General features: G+C 40.9%; 1 protein-coding gene across 6 annotated transcripts in view; it reads left to right on the top strand.

The window, feature by feature from the left end:
* Positions 1-19,902, top strand: part of FAM114A1 (family with sequence similarity 114 member A1) — a 70,484-nt gene that overhangs the window by 22,035 nt on the left and 28,547 nt on the right. For 4 of the 6 annotated variants that reach the window (XM_070452038.1, XM_070452036.1, XM_070452035.1 and 1 more), the window contains exons 3-6: positions 422-509; positions 12,684-12,797; positions 12,919-13,025; positions 15,583-15,717. In XM_070452038.1, coding sequence (XP_070308139.1) covers positions 422-509; positions 12,684-12,797; positions 12,919-13,025; positions 15,583-15,717 — 444 coding nt within the window. Of the gene's footprint in view, positions 1-421; positions 510-12,683; positions 12,798-12,918; positions 13,026-15,582; positions 15,718-19,902 lie in introns of those variants that run through there. The other 2 variants (XM_070452039.1, XM_020916470.2) reach the window with 2 other exon arrangements.

Here is a 19,902-nt window from a genome sequence, read left to right as displayed (position 1 = left end):
TGAAAGTTAACTCTATCTACCTTGAAAAGCACATTTTTTTCCAGTTCTGGGGAAAAAATTGCATGAGTCAAGGTTCTTTTGGAGTTTTTCAAGTCACTCTGGGCCCTAAGGTATTAAATCTTCCCCTCCCCTCCACAGCCCTGTCACTGTCTTCCAGATAGTGGGAGATGGGGTCTTGGTTGACATCAGATTCCCTTCTCACTTTAAGCTAAGCCCTCAGATGTCAACACCACTACACATCAGTTTGATTCCAAAGTACATACTGCAGTGTGGATTGGTATATTCGTTTATGGTCCTTGTAAACTATAATCCAGTGAGATATGGTTGTTGGTGATTTGTTTAACCGTCTCTGTGTTTCAGAGTGTTTTTCCATGCAGGGATAAATGAATTGCTGACCTGTGGCTAATCTGGTTTTTTACAGGCTGTGGATTCCTCTCCACGTGGAGGGGGCTGGGCAGGCTGGGGCTCCTGGGGCAAATCTCTGCTCTCGTCAGCATCTGCCACAGTGGGTAAGCATTATACATTGCATTTGAATGGATAAAGTTCAGGGGCCAAATAGGCTCTGACATTTTGATCATACCATGCACTGATAGAGTTTAACATTACCTCATGAGCTATTTGGGATTCCCAGGGAGTGCAGTGATAAAGAATCCGCCTGCCAATTCAGGAGACACAGGAGACATGGGTTCAATCCCTGGGTCAGGAAGATGCCCTCAAGGAGGAAATGGCAACCCACTCCTGTATTCTTGCCTGGAAAATTCCATGGACAGAGGAGCCTGGCAGGCTGCAGTTCATGGGGCTACAGAGAGATGGACACAACTGACGGACTGAGCACATACACACACACACACACACACACACACACACACACGAAATAATAAGAGAAAATTGGTTTTAGTGTTTATTAAGTGCTTCCTGTATATTAATACATTTATTCTTCAAAATAACCCTATAAGCAGGTACTCTTATTTCCTCCATTTTAGAGATAAGGAAGCTGAACCACAGAGAGGTTAAACTTTATCCAAAATCAAGAGTAGCTGAATTGGGCTTTGAACCGTACAGTATAGCTTTTAACCATTTTATTATATTGCATCTTAGAATATAAGATTTGGGCTTTTATAATATATTCTTAAACCTTTGTTTATCATCCACTTGAACATTTTAAAATATACAAATAGGCTACTCTAAAAAGGCATTCATCACAGCATATTGAAACACAAATAGAAAAATATGCAGGTAGGAAGAAGATATATATCTAGGCTAGTAGAGTTACTATAATGGAACATTGACCTTAACTCTGAGATTCTTGGCCTGCCAGTAGATTATCTTTCTCATTGAATGATAAAACAAGACTTACCTTATATAGGGGCTTCCCGGGTAACTCAGGTGGTAAAGAATCTGCCTGCAATGCAAGAGACCCCAGTTCAACCCCTGGGTCAGGAAGTTCCCCCGGTAGAAGAGACAGGCTACCCACTCCAGTATTCTTGGGCTTCCCTGGTTGCTCAGATGGTGAAGAATCCACCTGCAATGCAGGAGACCTGGGTTCAAACCCTGTGTTGGGAAGATTCCCCTGGAGGAGGGCATGGCATCCCACCCTAGTATTCTTGCCTGGAGAATCCCCATGGACAGAGGAGCCTGGCGGGCTACAGTCCATGGGGTTGCAAAGAGTTGGATATGATGAGTGACTCAGCACAGCACAGCACAGCTTATTTAGATAACTTTATTTTGGCTGCCAGTAGATTATCTTTCTCATTGAATGATAAAACAAGACAGCATATTTACATAACTTTATTTTCCTTGTATTAAATTTTTGAAGAAATGTCCTGTGTTGGCTCTTATACAAAGAGAAAATTTAATGAGTGTGTCCTCATCAGTGAAGATTTGTCACACTATTTTTCATGTGACCATTTCTTGTGTATACTCTTCATGAACACTGAAGATATAACATAAACATGTCTAAGATGACCTAGCCTTAACATTTCATCTTGAGGGTGGAGAGTAACAGGCAGAACATCGGAAGCCACAGGGAACACCGCTTTCAGATCATCTGACTCAGGTGTTCTCATATAGTCTGTGGCATGAGGATCTTGTGATGGGCCATGAATTGGTCCAATTCACTGTTACTCCTAAAATCAGTAGTCTCTGGCCCCAGTGAACCGTGGTCACAGACAGTTGAAGGGGCAGGTATCTAGTTTGATAGAATTTAGATGCCTAGAAGAATGGATTGATTGCATTCTCCTAATTCCTTGCCTGTCAAGTTAGCAGTAGAGCTATGGCAAGGAGTAGATGGTGATCAAATAAACACTGCTCTCTGCTGAGAGCCTGAAAAGCAGATTTTTTTTTTCTTTTGCTAGTTGAAGGGCCAGGTATACCGTGGATACTTTGGGCTAGCCAAAAACACAAATGAACTTTTTGACCAACCCAGTACATATGCAGATGGAAAAATTAGTCAGATTAAAGTAGAGGAGCCTGTTTTGTTTTTTGAACAGGACAGAGTCTCTTATTAGAGTGAGGACAGGCACTGCAAGCATCTTGCTTTCTAGGGAAAATGTTTGAGCTTTTAGTGACTCCCAAATGGATCTTGCTACTGACAGTACTGGGGACCGGCATGCTTTCTAAGCCAAAACTAAAAATGTGGAGTCTAAAAGTTTTTGAAATTGTGATGTCATGGAACAGTATATTACTTGATCACCAAGTTATACCACTCTCTTCGTGCTCTATGTCATAAAACAGTATAATGTTTTGGGTGCTTCCAGTTATAATGATGTCCAGAACTTCCTGACCCAGGGATTGAACTGACATCTCCTGCAGCTACTGCATTGGCAGTCCATGGGGGTCACAAAGAGTCGGACACAATTGAGTGACTGACTTGAATATAATTATGGGAGTGAATGCCATCATATTCACAATCCTGTTCACTCTCAAATTAAAAGACTCTTGCTCCCTACAAGGAAAACTATGACAAACGTAGACTGCATATTAAAAAGTAGAGATATCACTTTGCCAACGAAGGTCAGTATACTCAAAGCTATATTTTTTCCAGTGCTAATGCTAAGTCACTTCAGTTGTGTCCAACTCTTTGGGACCCTATGGACTGTAGCCCACCAGGCTCCTCTGTCCATGGGATTCTCCAGGCAAGAATGCTGGAGTGGGTTGCAATTTCCTTTTCGAATGTGAGAGTTGGATCATAAAGAAGCTCAGATCAAAAAGACTGAGCGCTGAAGAACTAATGCTTGCAAATTGTGCTGGAGAAGACTCTTGAGAGTCCCTTGGACAGCAAGATCAAACCAGTCAATCATAAAGGAAATCAACCCTGAATATTAATTGAAAGGACCGGTGCTGACGCTGAAGCTCTAGTATTTTGGCCTCCTGATGCAAGGAGCCGATTCATTAGAAAAGACCCTAATGCTGGGAGAGATTGAAGGCAAAAGGAGAAGGGGGTGGCCGAGGATGAGATGGTTGGATGATATCACTGACTCAGTACACATGAATTTGAGAAAACTCTGGGAGACAGTGGAGGACAGAGGAGCCTGGAGTTCACGGGGTTGCAAAGAGTCAGATATGACTTAGTCACTGAACAACAACCACCCTCCAATTGGTGGTGGTGGGGAGTCATGGGTGTATATGCCAGGGGTGAGAATCTTGGGAGTGATCTCTCAGTTCTACCTACCACACCTCCCTTTTCTGTTTGAAATCCTTAACAGTTACACCACCAAGTCCAGAATCTTAATATTTTTTAATGGCTCTAGCTACATGCTAGAATTTTGAAAAGCATTTTAATCTTGGCGTTTTCCTCTTGTTTGTACCCACAACAACCGAAGGGCATATGAGGGCGAGCAAAGAAATTTTGAAATATCAGTGCTCACTCTAAGAGTCCCACTGGACAAACTGGAGCCGTCTTTAGAGAAGGAGAGACTGTGTTCATCATCACTGGTCATCACAACCCGAGTGAATGCAGCAGCACCATAGCTGAATACCATCCCTAACTCATTCACAAGGTGTATCTTGGGGATTTCTGATTAAGACCGACTGTAACTTTACAAAGTAATGGTGGCTAAAATGATAGCAGTGTATACTTTAAGATGAGATAAGTATTTTTGTGGATCTGGTAGAGAACTGAAACTTGCAGCATGCGGGAAGGCCGAAGTCATAGGTTCCAAGGCTGGAAACAGGCAGTGGAGGTGACTGGTGATTTGACTCCCCAAAGGTAACAGGGATCATGTGTCCCCCAAGTGGAGAAGTGTCCGTCAGGCTCACAGCCTGAAACAGAGGGTTGGTTAGAACAGGATTCGACCACCTTCTTACAGAAGCTTGAGGAATTTATAGACGCCGTCCTAAATCGTGGTCTGTCTTGAGCTGCTACCTTTGGATTCAGAGAGGCAAGCGAGGCAGGCCTTCCGTTATGCACATGCAAATAATATCCTCAGGGCTTTGCAGCGTGAAGGTTATTATCACAGGGCAAAGAAACTTATTGGGAAACAGAGCACTCACAACAGCCGACAAGCTCTTGAAGGTTTATAAATTGCCTGTGGAAAATAACAGAATAAAATAACCACACCTCCTATTGCAATTGATTGCTACTCAGAAACCTCGTGTTACCCTCAGGGTAATTCCAGCAGCAGATAAAACTCTAGGAGACTCGAAGTCCCTAATGAAACTCAGATCTGTCGATTGAGCATTACAAATAGAAACCAGTACTGTAACAGTTGTTGAAAAACCGCAGTCACAATTGCTAGAACTGTTTAAGAGTCAGCAAGAGAGTAATTAGAGAATGGAAAGATTTAGAGGTGGTTCTCTCTTGGAAAGCACGTAGTATCAGGAGTCATAAAACCTGAGCACCCTGGTCCCGACTGCCACTAACTTGTAATCACAAGAAGTGTTACTAACTAGCTAGCCACACGATGCAAAGAGCCTCTCTAGGCTCAGCTTCCTTACTTGGAAAAGTATGTGTGGGACGACTTGAGAAATTCTCAGATTCCCTCCAACTTCTGAAATATAATGATTCCATAGACTGGTTCTATGTAACAAAAGAAAGATATTTGTAACCACTGTGCTAAGTAGAAAAATATAGAAAATTGACTTTTTCTACGCTGTATTTTTATATTTTATCTTTTGACTCACTACTTTGACCCCCAAGATTATGAAGAAATGAAAAAGCAACCTTCCCAATGCTTATATAAAATCAGACATCTCTCAGCCAACAATTGTTTTTGGAGAGGCCATAACCCCTGTGTTGGTTTCATTTACAGCCACACTATTAATCACATTCTAAAAAGACTCGATCAGCTGCCACCTATGCCTTTGGATGAGGCCATAAAATGCAATAAAAATGGTTATTATTTAAGATCTAGGCAGAAGGAAAATGTAAAAAAAAAAGAATAAAAAGATTTTAATGATAATTTCAAAGTGCTATTGTGAGAAACAGATGTGATTTCCCACAAGCACCATAGAGACTTGATTTATGTGTAGAATATATTGCTAAGTGATTGACTAGTAACCAAAATGAAAGTCGACATTGATGAGACATATACATTTATGCCAAGGTAAAAATTCTACAGTAGAATAGAGCAACTTATTTCCAGATACTACAAAAGGCCCACCTGTTTATTTAAAATTCTAGTTTTGACAGTTTTATGAGCCTCAACACCTTTATGCTAGGGTACCTGAGAAGGGCAAGGGAGAGCTGATCTGTATATTTACCTTTTCAAAATTACCATTGTTCTCCTTCCCTATCCACTCATGAGGTACATGGTGTTTTCCTTCTGCACGTTTTAATGAACATCTTCTAACAGCACTGTCAGAAATAATGACAGTGTTTATCACAGAGAACGGCAAACTTGTCAGAGTGATGCTACAGTTAGAACTCTGCTAGGGATTTCACTCTCAATATCACATGAATTCGCTTTTGAAGGTGATATTGCTGATGATTTGAAAATTCTCAAATATCAGTACGAAAGATAACAGGATTAATGCTTGGAGTTTGTTCAGAATCCTTTCAAACTGTGAATAGGGCCCAGGGATTAATGAATTCCTGTGTGGTGGCGAGGCAAACGCTGTGAGTTCAGAAACTCTTTTTGTCGATTTTGAGCCCAGAGAGGAGTACCTGATTACAGACTGGAGCTCAACCAAAATGATGGAGAGAGAAGACTTCCCCAAAAGGAAGGTGGACTGGCTCCACATTTGCTGCCGTGAAGTCTGCTTTGGTTGAGTGCAGCAATACCATCCATGTGTTTTTCTAAACATCTGCTTCTCACAACTTTTTATAATATCTTGAATTCATTGATAGTAGAGTCTGAAAGGCAGTCAATACTTTTAAGTTGTTCTATTTCCAAAATTCACCTGAAGAAGAGTAGAAATTGGTGTAACCCTCAGAAGAACAATGAGCACTACCGATAAAATCCTAAATCTATGAGCCTTTCTATCCAGCAGTCCCACTGTTGACTCTTTACAAAAGTTCATTAAGATAAATGTGTAAATATGGGATATACTCATCAAATACTTACCATGCCAGGCACTAGTCTAGACACTTGAGATAAAGTAGTGAGCAAGTAAGAGAAGACCCTGAAGTAGAGCTTCCAGACTAGTGGAAGGATGTGGACGATAAGCAATACACATACTGAGTAGGAGAATTATATAGAGGGTTATAAAGTGGGAAGTCTTTGAAAAATACAGTCAGGAGTACAGGTTAAAGAGTGGTGAGGGGTAGGTCTTAATGAGGTGATGTTTGAGCAAAGACCTGGAAGAGGTGAGGGAGTTGATCAGGAATATAAGAAAAACCAGAAGCTACTCATGTATCCATCCATAGAGAATGTGAAGCATGATGGAGTCATTCTGTGGAATGTTCTACATGACCATCAAAGAGAATGAGATAGGTCAGTGTCGCAGGTTGGATGCTCAGGGGAGAGACTGAGGCAGCAGTGGGTGTGCTGGAGTTTTACTGGGAAGGGCTCTCAGGAGCAAGCCTTGCAGAGATAGTGAAGGACCGGGAAAGCAGAACTGGGCTTCGGGGGCTTCCCTGGTGGCTCCTGCCAATGCCGGAGACAAGAGTTCCATCCCTGATCTGGGAAGATCCTACATGCCGTGGAGCAGCTAAACCCGTACGGCACAACCGTTGAGCTTGCGCTCTGGAGCCCATGAGCCACAGCTACTGAGCCCTGAGCCCCGGAGCCCATGCTCTGCATCAGAGAGGCCACCGCAGTGGAAGCCTGAGCGCTGCAACGAGAGGGTAGGTCCCACTTGCCGCAACTCGAGAAAAGCGCTTGCAGCAACGAAGACCCAGCACGACCAAAAATAATAAATAAATGAAAATAAAAGGATTCTTTAAAAAAAAAAAATGAAAAAGAACAGGGCTTCGGGAGAAGATGAACAATGATGCAGTTGCCGCCCATCCCATAGGAAGCTTGAGGGTGACTCTTCAGAGATGTCCCCTATTAATGCACAGGGCCAGGCTTTTATATCACCAGCTCCCTCACTGACCAGCCTCTACAGTAGAGTTTTGAGGGAGCCAGTTCCCTGTGGCGAAGGGCATCGCAAAGCAGGTGTTGAGCCAAGGGCCCTCTCAAGGGTCCGAGAACGGACTCCCAAATCCCAGCAGCACACACAGCCTCCACCACCATCTGCTGAGCTGAGACCCCATTGTCTGTGTGAAGCCAGGACTGGGACACTTACATGTAAGAATGTGCTTTTAAAAACTTTTTGCTGAAAGGAATCAACGAAAAACAAACTGGACTTGTTATCTTTAAAAGGGAACAGGGTCTGGGTTAGGTTAAGGAAGGCACGGCCACTTACTTTAAGTCTTTTAAGCGCCCCTAGCACTCCTCCTTAGAAGTCCCTCTCATATCACAGTAAGTATAATAAAACACATCCACATCCCTCATTAAATATATACTGTATATATAACTATGGAAGAGTTACATTTACTTGAACTATAGTTGACCAGTTGACTAATATTCCATTTTTTAATACATGTAAGTAAACATTATTTAATTTTTAATGTATAAATTTTCTTCATTGTCTTTTAGAACCAATACTTTTTTCAGGTCTTATATTGTATCATGTGTGCTGAGTCACTTCAGTCACATCCGACTCTTTGCAACACTATGGTCTATAGCCCACCAGGCTCCTCTGCTGTGGGATTCTCCAGGCAAGAATACTGGAATGAGTTGCCAGGCCCTCCTCCAAAATCATTTCATGGGCATTTGTAAGTTCATAGACTCTACTACCTGTTAGGTCAGTGGATGTTGTCTAGAGAAAAAGAGGCTAACCCACCTTCTGTTGTCTATGTTTTTATAATCTGATTTTGTTAACATTATAAATGTTTATTTTTTAAAAAGCAACCAGAAATCTTAAAGAAATGAGATTATGGGATTTTTTTTATAGTTTTTTTTTACACATTCACCTTGTAAAAGGAAAAGAAATGAAATAAAAAAGAAGGAAATATTATGTTAAAATTAAAGCGATCTAAAAGACGAGAGCCTTCTGAACACGTTAGCTGCTGCCCTTGCGGGGGATCCCTTATCGTGTGGGACCAGGGGAAGTACTCTGCGGGCTGCCCCGTCATCCAGGGTGCTGGCATGAGGCTGCTAGAGACCCTCCCCCCAGCAACAAATTATTTTCATCCTGCAGAAAGAAGGGAGACTTCCCTTCAAAGGGGTTTTGATCTTGGTGGAAATCGTAAGAAGCGAGACTGGTAAACATTTTTGAGAAAAAATTAGATGGAAGGTGGAAGACAGCGCCCCACAGTGTCTTGGGATCCTTGCCTTACAGCACAGAGATGATCCTGAGAGCAGTAAGCTGTTATCACCCCCAGGCATGGCCGGACAGGGCAGGGTGGGAGGAAGGTTTCTCTGCAGAGTGACCTTCGCCTTGCTCTTTGGTCAAGGTAAAATCACTCAAGATCATTTTAGTGTAAATCAGTGTTTTCATGGGCTTCCCCTGGTGGCTCAGACGGTAAAGAATCTGCCCACAATGCAGGAGACCTGGGTTTGATCCCTGGGTCAGGAAGACACCCTGGAGAAGGGAATGGCCTTTCACTCCAGTATTCCTGCCTGGAAAATCCCATGGACAGAGGAGCCTGGCAGGCCACAGTCCATTGGGTCACAAAGAGTCAGACACAACTGAGTGACTAACACACGCAATGTTTTAAGAATTACGAAGCTCCTGATAAAGTGTCTGATTTACAAGGAGTTATGGAAATAGGACTAAAATGATGTTTAGTCAACTACAAATAGCATGTAAGACTTTCTTAATATAACATTGTGTTAGAAAGATTGGGTTCAGATCCTGCCTCTGCCACTTATTGGCTTTGGGATCTTAGGCAAGTGTTTTCACATTGCCAGGTATCCGTTTTCTCAATCATGAAATGAGTAGAATAATATCCCTTACTTTATAATGAAAAGATTATGTGAGACAATTTACTATACTGAAAATAGGTTCCAGTGCCTGGGACATTGTGCTCAATAATGTTGCCCCAGGACCAAGGCTTTCACTTATTTCTGCTCAGTAACCTAACAAAACCCTGGGAGGCAGATGTTATCATCCTCCTTTCAGAAAAGATGCAGCAACAGAGACTCAGAAAAGTCACCAAGTCCACATGGCTGATAATTGATGGAGCCAAAATTCGTCCACAAGACTCCTGACTCCTGCGTTTAGGGCATTTTCCACTAGAGTATAGATGATACCTTAAATACCAGACAGTCATTTAGCATTTGTTTCTAATGATGCAGTATCACAGCATTATTATCTTACCATCTCTGCTCTTTGCACCTTCTTTTTACCACAGTAAGTCAAAGGGTAGAGGATATTCATCTTTAGAATCATGGAATTTGGACGGGTTCACTTCTTGGGGGGATGCTTAGGGTTCATGATGACCTGTGAAGAATTCATGAGCTATACCCTAGACTATTACTCATGCTGGTTGTTTTTCTCTGTTATTGATGGACCCAAATCAGTACCTTTGAGAATGAATTACTCTGTTAAAAGGCAACAGTGACTCCATCTTATTCCTTGTTCTGGGCACTAGATGTCACACTAAGTAAAGTTTTAGAAGTTATTCTTCAAAGTAGGGTGTGGCATAGAGGCTAAACCTTTGCTATAAAAAACCATAGATTTATATTTCTAGTAGAATGTTGTAAAGACGTACTTTCACTAACAAAAGAATTCAGAAAAAAAAGAATTGTTAATTAGAAAATATAATTGGAGGAACTTTTAAGTATGTGCAAATCTGTACATCGATTATACCAAAATAGAGCTCTGTGTGTATGCATGCGTGCGTGCGTGTGTGTGTGTGTGTGTGTGTGTGTGTGGTTGAAGTAGCAGTCTATTGTCATGTATGTTCAACAAACACATTTACTTATTATGCACATAAAATGGTATTTCCTTGCTGAAACAAAGAGGCAGGTGGTGTATATATATCCATGATTGTTTGTGTTCTGAGATGGTGAGAAGCAGTTCTTCCCCAGGAAAAGATTCAGACATGATCCTAACCTGCAAGAGGTGGTGAAGGTGAAAGAGGAGGTAGTCACAGTGAGGTTCGTAAACCATGAACGATCTCAGGGAAGGACGTGAAGTCATCCCTCTTGAATGATTTCTGTAGCAGTTGCCTCCTAGCCTTCTGAAATTTATTTATTCCTTGATTTTAACTTCCAGAAATCTAAATAAGAATCATGGATTGAGATTTGAATGTATGTTATTTCCTTTGGAATATATATGTGTTTATATATATTATATATGTATATACACACACACACACACACATATATATGTTTTTAAAGGATGTCAAGGAATATGGTCTCAGTATATAAATGTTAGATAATTATATCCTGTGGGCTTCCCAAGTGGCTCAGTGGTAAAAAAATAAATCCACCCGCCAATGCAGGAGATGTGGGTTTGATCCCTGGGTCAGGAACATCTCCTGGAGGAGGGCATGGCAGATCACTCCAGTATTCTTGCCTGGAGAATCCCATGGACAGAGGAACCTAGCGGGCTACACTCCATAGGATTGCAGAGTCAGACACGACTACACAACAACAACAAAATTATATCCCATAACTTAAATGTGTTACTGGAAGTTTCCAGTAAGTTTCCATTGAAATGCTTTAAACTAATTGAAATCAATTCAAGCCTTAGTTTTGGCAGTTATAGTGCATCTTTTTAAAAAGTAACAATGATGAATTCAAACTGTGTCTAATGATATACACATGAATATAGTTACATATTTCTGTATGTAATTAATGTTGTAAACATTGTAAATAGTGTTTCCTAAGTTTCAGTGGTTTCTAGATAGTGTATAATAACAGGTGATTCCCACTGGATATAATTAATCCTTTATCAGTTTGGTAAATTTCAGTGCTGTGATTAAGATTCCTCCAATAAATAAGGTTAAAATTGATAAAATATGATTCTTTGGGTTTGAGGTTCATCCATCTTTCTCTCACTCAGGAGATGACAGTCAGTCATTTTAACAGTGTCCTCTATGACTAGACAGTTCTCTTTGGTTCTCAAATCATGTTGTGACTTGGGACTTTCCCCCCTATGTATTATTATTGCTGCTTCCTTGGGTTTCAACAACCTGAGGTTGCCCAGGTCCCAAGGAACATTTCCCATTTTCTCCCCAGGCTCTGGGGGGAGGTGAGTGCTGTGATAATGGCAGCCCAGGCTGCTTCTCCTTTAAGAACTCAAATCGAATAGCCGCCTAAGACATCACTAGACTATCAGTTTTTTTTGTTGTTGTTTGGTTTGAGAATCATGGGATCCTCTAAAGAGACAAAAATGTCCTCTAAAGAGAAAAAAAAAATAAAATGTAGATAAAACTATTTTTCTATCAAGCCAAGCATTGTGTGTGTGTGTGTGCGTGTGTGTGTGTGTGTGTGTGTGTGCATGCATTAGTGGGAGGTAGGTGGGAAGGTCAGCTCCGTATTCACTAAACAGTTATTGATTACCCACTGTGCTGAGCTCCGGGAAATACAGGCATTGTCCCCACAAAGATGGAGTAAGATCAGTGCCCCTCATCCTGACTATTCTTCTGCTTGGACTGTTACTGCTAAAGACAAATGTCAGGGCAACTGTTGTGTGCCCTGCTGGTTTTTCCCACTGGCTTGCCTTTAGATCTTGACATATCTCCAGACCGGACTGTCACACACAGAGACTGTACTAAACAGATGACTGGCACTTTGAAAGAGCTTGTTGAGGTGCAACTGATTTCAGTTCAACAAATAGTAATTGAGTACCTGCAATGGGTTAGGCATGCCAAAAATCAAAACATAAATGATGCATACCCACCCTGAGAGACTTAGAAAAGAAGAAGGAGGGTAAGTCAGGAATACCGTTCACAGATAATATCTTGGGCTGGGAACCCCAGGTTGCTCATTGGATAGTGTGATGAATAAAGGGGAAAAATAAACCCTTTACATGTGTTTATCGTATTTGCTCTTCACAACAGCATAGTGGAGAATCTGAGTCACAGAGAGATTGAGAACTTCTCAAGTCACCCAGCTAGGCAGACACGCTAAGCTCAGACTGGAGCCCACACCCGAGGGCTCCCAAAAGTCTATGCTGTTAACTAACACATTCTCCCACAACTAGGATGTTCACCTTCCGCTTACAGGAGCTCTGAACATGAGTTATGGAATCTGCAGACCGTGGGCTTCTATTGTATCTATGAGTCATATTTTCTTTCCTGACAGGTCATGGATTGACAGCAGTCAAGGAAAAGGCAGGGGCCACCCTCCGGATTCACAGTGTGAACTCTGGCTCTTCCGAAGGGGCCCAACCTGATGATGAAAATGAAGTCTCTCAAAGTGAGTGGTGCGTTTATTTGGGTGTTTCTTGGACTTGGGCTCTATTACACCATGTGTGCAAATATAGATTTCTAAGTTCAGATCAGCAAAACAAACTCTAAAAGGGTGTTTTTCTCTTTAGTAGCCGATGCAGCCGCAGATCAGAGCCCCGCAGAAAGCCCACCCACTTCCCCTTCCTCGGGGTCTCGGGGCATGCTGTCAGCCATTACCAGTGCGGTTCAGAACACAGTGAGTCATTAGCTGCTTCCTCTGTTTTCCCTGAGGCCTGCCTCTGCCTTCTTTTGATATTTCTATTTACCAGTGACCTAGATACATCAGAGAAAAGATGGCCTTGCTCAAAACTTTTGATTATGGTTTTGTTATGCTTTCTCCAACAGAGTAGGCATAACCCTGGAACCAAGATGATAAGAACAAAATGAAATATACTTTATGTTTAAAAGAAAGGAGCTGCTTAGAAGGAATATTTTTCAGTCTGATGTAACAGTGTCCTTTCCAGCAGCTGCAAGGACAGTCTCTGTTTACTGGGGAGGGAGGGCTTTTTCTTAGAGCTGGGACAGTTGTTTTTCTGAAATATTCTGTGTCTCTTAACCTTCAATCTGAAAAATTATGAAGTGATTCTAAGTATGTATATACACATACCAGTAAAGAATCAGGAGCATCCCCAAGATGTTTCTAACGTGTTTCCAGATAACAAGACCAACATTCTTCCTCCATCCCTACCTCCCAGTTCCTACTCCTCTTTCCTTGAATAGCAGGCTCCTTCCCTGGCCCCTTCCTCTTATAGAAGCTTAAGAAGCTTGTTATTACAAGGCACTGATGAATAATGAAAGAAAGGACACACCCCAGCTGAGATGAAGCAGCTAGCTGGTCTTCAGGATCAGAAGAAAAGGTTTACTTTCTGCTTTGTAAAATCAAGCAGCTAGTTTTTCATAAAATATGGCTCATTTCCAATTTATTCATTCATTCCCTTTTTTTAAAAAGGTAGTTATCTCCCATTATATACCAAGAGCCATGCTAGATGCTGGGCATACGCTGACAGACAAGAGGGCATAATAACATCCTGGAAGATGAAGGCAACTCAACAGTTATCAGATGCAAAGGCATATGAGATGAGGGGGCTATGGACACATATATTGAGGCGTCTTACTCAGACTTCATGTCAGGGCTTGCCAGAAATAGGAAATGGCTGTTCCTCTTCTTGCTACTTGAAGTACTCTAGACTAAGCAGGGAGAAGCAGGCAGCTAATATGTTTTAGGAGTCAACTAATATGTTTCAGGGGCTTCCCTGGTGGCTCAGAGGTTAAGGCGTTACCTTGGCCTCCAATGCGGGAGACCCGGGTTCGATCCCTGGGTCCAGGGAAGATCCCCTGGAGAAGGAAATGGTGATCCACTCCAGTACTCTTGCCTGGAGAATCCCATGGACGGAGGAGCCTGGTGGGCTACAGTCCACAGGGCTGCGAGGGGTTGGACATAACTGAGCGACTTCACAGCAGACGTGCAGAGCGGGTTGTAGAGCTCGGAGTTGAGTGGAACGCTTTCCTTATCTCTGGTACAAGGAGTGAATTCATGGTCTCCCTGAGCTCCGATCCAGGGCCCTCTGAGTCTGTCCTCAGCTTCCTCACATTCCTTTCCGTGTGCCCTCTAACCTTCCAGGCCTCCCTTTTCCCAAGCTCCAGCACCCCACCCCCCACCAAATCTGCCAGAGTTCCTCCATCCTCTAGTTTTATTGTCCACTGAAGTAAGACTCAGGATGTCAGGAGAAAATAAATTTAAATTATGCCAAAGTGTAATTGCTATTATCTCCTAGTCTTCCCAAAATATGTGCATTTAAAAAACTGTTCTCTAGTGTGATTACTGATTGGCTCCCAAATCTGAAAACAAAGTCTAAGTGTCCAAAACAGAGATGACTAATAAAGTATGTTAATCAGTGAAATAGAATATTGCTATTGAAGTGATAGTTTTGAAAGATGGATGATGCATATAAACAATAACATATTATAGTAATATTAAAATATAACTTATGAAAACTCATGTAAGGTGAGAAAACACAGATATATGCAGATTGTAATTGTAGTTGTGTAGTTGGGGTATAGACAAGGTGTTGCAAAGAAATCTACACAGTTCTATTTGTTATGTACAGTTTATCTAAGTTAATCTTGGTTGTTTTACTCTTTTTTAAAAAGGGAAACAGTGGCTGGCAAAGGAATTTGCAGAAGATAACTGCATAATAGAATAATTTCTAGAGCCAGAAGTATGTAGAAATCAACCTGTCTTATTCCATGAATATACTAATTATAGGCAGTTATCGCTAGTTTCTGAAAGTATGCAAAATCCACCGAAGCAGCCTGAGGAGCCTACACTCTAGGGCCCTAGATTAAAGAATTCCCTAAATTGGCAAGACTATTTGACATTTTTATAGACTGCTCCAAATAATTCTGTTACTTGGGTTAAAATTGTTTCAAGCAAAATCAGGAATTGGGTCATCTGTTAATTTTTTGTCTTAGAAGCATACCTATTCACACACACCAATAAAATTAATCCTTAAAATGTTTTGCTTTTCTTAAGCACCTTTTTAAAATAACATTGTATGTCCTACAAATTATGTGATATATGCTCTTCCAAGGAAAAGAAAATAGGATTAAATGGATGATAAATCTCCTGATGAGAAAAAATTGTGACTTCATATTGCTTTTAATATTTGAAAATAGTGCATTCTAGGAGGTGCTGACTGCCTCGAAACAGCAAAACTTAAAAACCTAATCTCATGCCATTACCTCACTGGCAGGGTAAAAGCGTCTTAACTGGTGGTCTTGATGCTTTGGAATTCATCGGCAAGAAAACCATGAATGTCCTTGCAGAAAGTGACCCAGGTTTTAAGCGGACCAAGACACTCATGGAGAGAACTGTTTCTTTATCTCAGGTGGGATTATGTACTTTTGTGATTTGTTCTTTCAGTCAATACAGTAAATAAAATTGTATTTATCTTCTTTAATAGATATTTTAAAGCACATGTCCGATTCAAAGACATGAAATAGCAGGAGGTGAAAATTGAAATTTTAGTATGCCAGTTTCCCCAGCTACTCTTCATGGGAGACAATCATTGTTACCCATTGTTCACAGCTTCTTACAGATTCTATCAGAGACATTATATAGACAGATTTAGATATAGATACGGCCATATAGGTAAATATAGTTAAATATATATATGTATATGCACATGTATACATACAGACTTTTTCAACCAAATGCCAGCATACTAACCAACTTTTTGGTATCTTGCTTTATTAAATATCAATTATACATACTTAATAATTTCTTAAAGATAGTTCCATTGATACCGTTTGTCTTAGTCCATTCAGCCGCTGTAGGAGAATACCATAGGCTGAGGGGCTTATAAACAACAAACATTTATTTCTCAAACTTCTGGAGTCTGGCAAGTTGAAGGTCAGAGCAACAGCAGATTCAGTGTCTGGTTAAGGGCCTGCTTTATGATTCAGAGGCTGATGTTCTCCCAGCTTCTTCACATGGTGGAAGAAGGTGGAGGAACTCTCTGGGTTTCTTTTATAAGGACCTGAATCCTGTTCATGAGGGGTCCACCCTTGTGATCTAATCACCTCCTGAAGGCCTCATCTCTTAATACCATCACACCAGGGATTATGTTTCAACAAAAGAATTTTGGGGAAACACAAACATTCAGTCTGCAGTACCCTCATATTCTAGTTCTACCGGGTTCTAGCTCCATGACCTTGAGCTTAACCCTTGACTTAACCCTTCTGTGCTTCAGATTACTCTTCTATACACTGGGACCATCAATACCCACTAATAGCTTTGTTGTGAGGATTGCATGAGTTAGAAATGAACCTGACTCATAGTTCGCGCCCAAGAATGTTAGTTCTTATCATTGTTATTTTTATGTGTCAAGATGATAGGTAAAAATGCTATCTCAATGGAATCTTAGTTTATATTTCTCTTACTATATGCAAGGTTGGACTTCTCCTGTCACACTTCCAGCTGTAAAGTTTTTCTCCTTGAGAAGTATGATATGAAGAATTTATGTTTTGCTTTACTTACAGTAGTCAATTAAATTAAAAGTAATATTTATCTTATTTTCCAAATACAAAACTCTAACATTGAACTTGCTCCTTCATACAGCACATGCCCAGCTCAGACCCCATAGTGTCAGTCATGCCCCTATAGCTCTTCCCCCTTAAGAGTCTGACATACCAGGTCTCTCTGTGTCTTACCAGAATCAGGAGCAGCAGATGCAGGATTTTATAAATTTCACAGATAGGACAGACACATCTTCCCATGACTCAGTGCTAGAAAGCCACAAAGGAGATATCACTGAAAACAGGTGATATCAGCTGTGGCAGCTCCTAAAAAATTTGATTTCTAGGTGACTTCTTCTTGGTTCTTCCACTGTAGGGGCTTCCCTGGTGGCTCAGGTGATAGGAAATCTGCCTGCACTGCAGGAGACCCAGGTTCAATCCCTGGATCAGGACAATCTCCTGGAGAAAGGAATGGATACCCACTCCAGTTTTCTTGCCTGGAGAATCCCATGGACAGAGGAGCCTGGTGGGCTACAGTCCATGGGGTCACAAAGAGTCAGACATGACTGAGCAACTAACACACACTTCCATAATAACCAACATGTAACCACTCTGATATTATAGTCCTGGTAGAGACTTGGCAGAGTCAGCTATACCGTTAACCTCTTGATCCTTAAAGAAGAAAATAGATTTTGTATTAATCAGGCCATTAACATTAGATGCTTTAAAAATGCAAAATAAAACAAAACCAATAATAGTAATAATAACCCAAGTATCAATGTGGCTTAGAATGAAAAGGGTTTATCTTTCATTCCTACAGTGTGGGCATTCCTGGGCAGCCCAGGGTCAAGAAGATCCCCTGGAGAAGGAAATGGCTACCCACTCCAGTATTCTTGCCTGGAAAATTCCATGGACAGAGAGGAGCCTAGTAGACTACAGTCCATGAGGTTGCAAAGAGTCAGACACGACTGAGTGACTTTCACTTTCCCTATATGTATAAATTGTTACCCTTATATATTCAATATATATATACAGAATGTATCTATATATTAATGTATATAAGGTATATTATATATACACACTTGTACTTACATATAAATATGTTATATATGTATACATAAATTTATACATATATATAAATTTGATTCTAGTCAAGAAGGGGACAGTGTGGGAGGAACTGTGACCAAGTTCAGAAACTAATTCTGTGAATCTTTGGCCTGAGTTTACACTCCTGCAAAGTGAAGAACTGGACCTGGGCAAGTTCCCAGATTGCCATAGTTTCTGTGCCACATCACAATTTTTTGTCACGTCTGCATTCAGTCTATTGCTAAAAAAGTAAGTAGCAATGCTCATAGAAATGTGTCACCCAAGAATACACACTTGCCATCTGCATTTGTTTGTAATTACACAACTAAAAGTGAAAGTCACTCAGTCGTGTCCAACCCTTTACAGCCCATGGACTATACAGTCCATGGAATTCTCCAGGCCAGAATACTGGAGTAGGTAGCCATTCTCTTCTCTAGGGCATCGTCCCAGCCCAGGGATCAAACCCAGGTCTCCCACATTGCAGGCAGATTCTTTACCAGCTGAGCCACCAGGGGAGAGTCTGGGATACATCTCAGCATTGCACCTATGACTCACATGGCCAGGTTACACTGGATGGCCACAACATTACCCCCTTCAGCCTCCTTCCAAACAGTAATTATTCATTCATTCAATCATTCCACAATGCATTCCACAAATGCATTTTGAATGTCCACCATGTGCTATACACTGTTCTAAGCATTTGAGGCCATCACTGGTTAAAATTGGAGATTTTGTTCTAGTGAGGAGGGACAAACAAACAATATACATTGTCTCATATTTTAGAAGATGATGAGTGCTGTTAAAAAAAAAAATAGACCAGAAAGAGGGTAAAGAATATTACCAGGTCAGTCATGTCTGACTCTTTGTGACCCCATGGACTGTAGCCCACCAGACTCCTCTCTCTGTCCATGGGATTTCCAGGCAAGAATACCGGAGTGGGTTTCCATTTTCTTCTCCAGGGGATCTTCCTGACCCAGGGATTGAACCCACGTCTCTTGCATCTCCTGCATTGGCAGGTGGGTTCTTTGCCACTAGCACCACCTGGGAAGCCCAGAAAGAGGGCAATCAGGAAGCAATTTCAGTGTCACTTTATTACTTTATTTCACCATAACCAAGCCAGTGAGATCAGTGAGGTTAGTTGGCTTTTATTGTGTAAGTGTTAAAAATTCCCAGAGGTGGTTTTGAAAATTTTAAAATTCAAACCTTGTACTCATTCAGTCTTGAAAACAGACAGGAGGGTGACTTCTTTCCGTAGCCTCCTGGATTTTGGGCTAACGACCTCAGGAACTTAAAAGGAGAATGGGGCTGATTGTTTTATTGACACCTAATAAAAGCCAAAATCTATTCTTTGACGATCTTCCCCTTGTGACCTTGTAGTGGCCAGTGCATTTATGGTGCTCTTCACAGATATTAAAGAACCCTATAAACAATGTCACCAAAAAAAAAAAAAAAAAAAACCAATGTCACCGTAACCTTGATGAGGAATCAAATAAAAGGTGCTTAGAATCAAAGAAAGCAAGTGCAGGAAATTATGAGTAACTGGTCAACTTGTGTTTACTGTCTTAGTATTTAATCAATAGGAACATAACTGGAGAAAAATGATCAGCCTGAAGAGGAAGTCAGTCCACAGTCATTTTTCTCAAAACCAATCTAAGAAATTGATAAGCTAACATTTTATTTATATTAATATGTATATTTATATTAGGTATCTGGTGAAGAATATACTATGAACTTATATTTTATTATTTTTTAATTGAAAATATTTTATAACCACACACACAAGATTTTTAAATAATTCAAATAAAATCAGATAAACTTATTTTTTCTTTGAAGTCTGCCTAGGTATACAAGTTGCAATTAATCCTGTCACAATAGATTCAGCTTTCCCAGTGTACATTAAATTTGCTCATATAGAAAATCTGGACATTAAAAAAAGCAAGATTAATCACACACACAGAAAACACTTCAAT

Source organism: Odocoileus virginianus, chromosome 21, assembly GCF_023699985.2.
Source record: "Odocoileus virginianus isolate 20LAN1187 ecotype Illinois chromosome 21, Ovbor_1.2, whole genome shotgun sequence".
Taxonomy (NCBI): Eukaryota; Metazoa; Chordata; class Mammalia; order Artiodactyla; family Cervidae; genus Odocoileus; species Odocoileus virginianus.
Note: the sequence above shows the minus strand (reverse complement) of the source record. Positions and strands in the feature narration are given on the sequence as shown.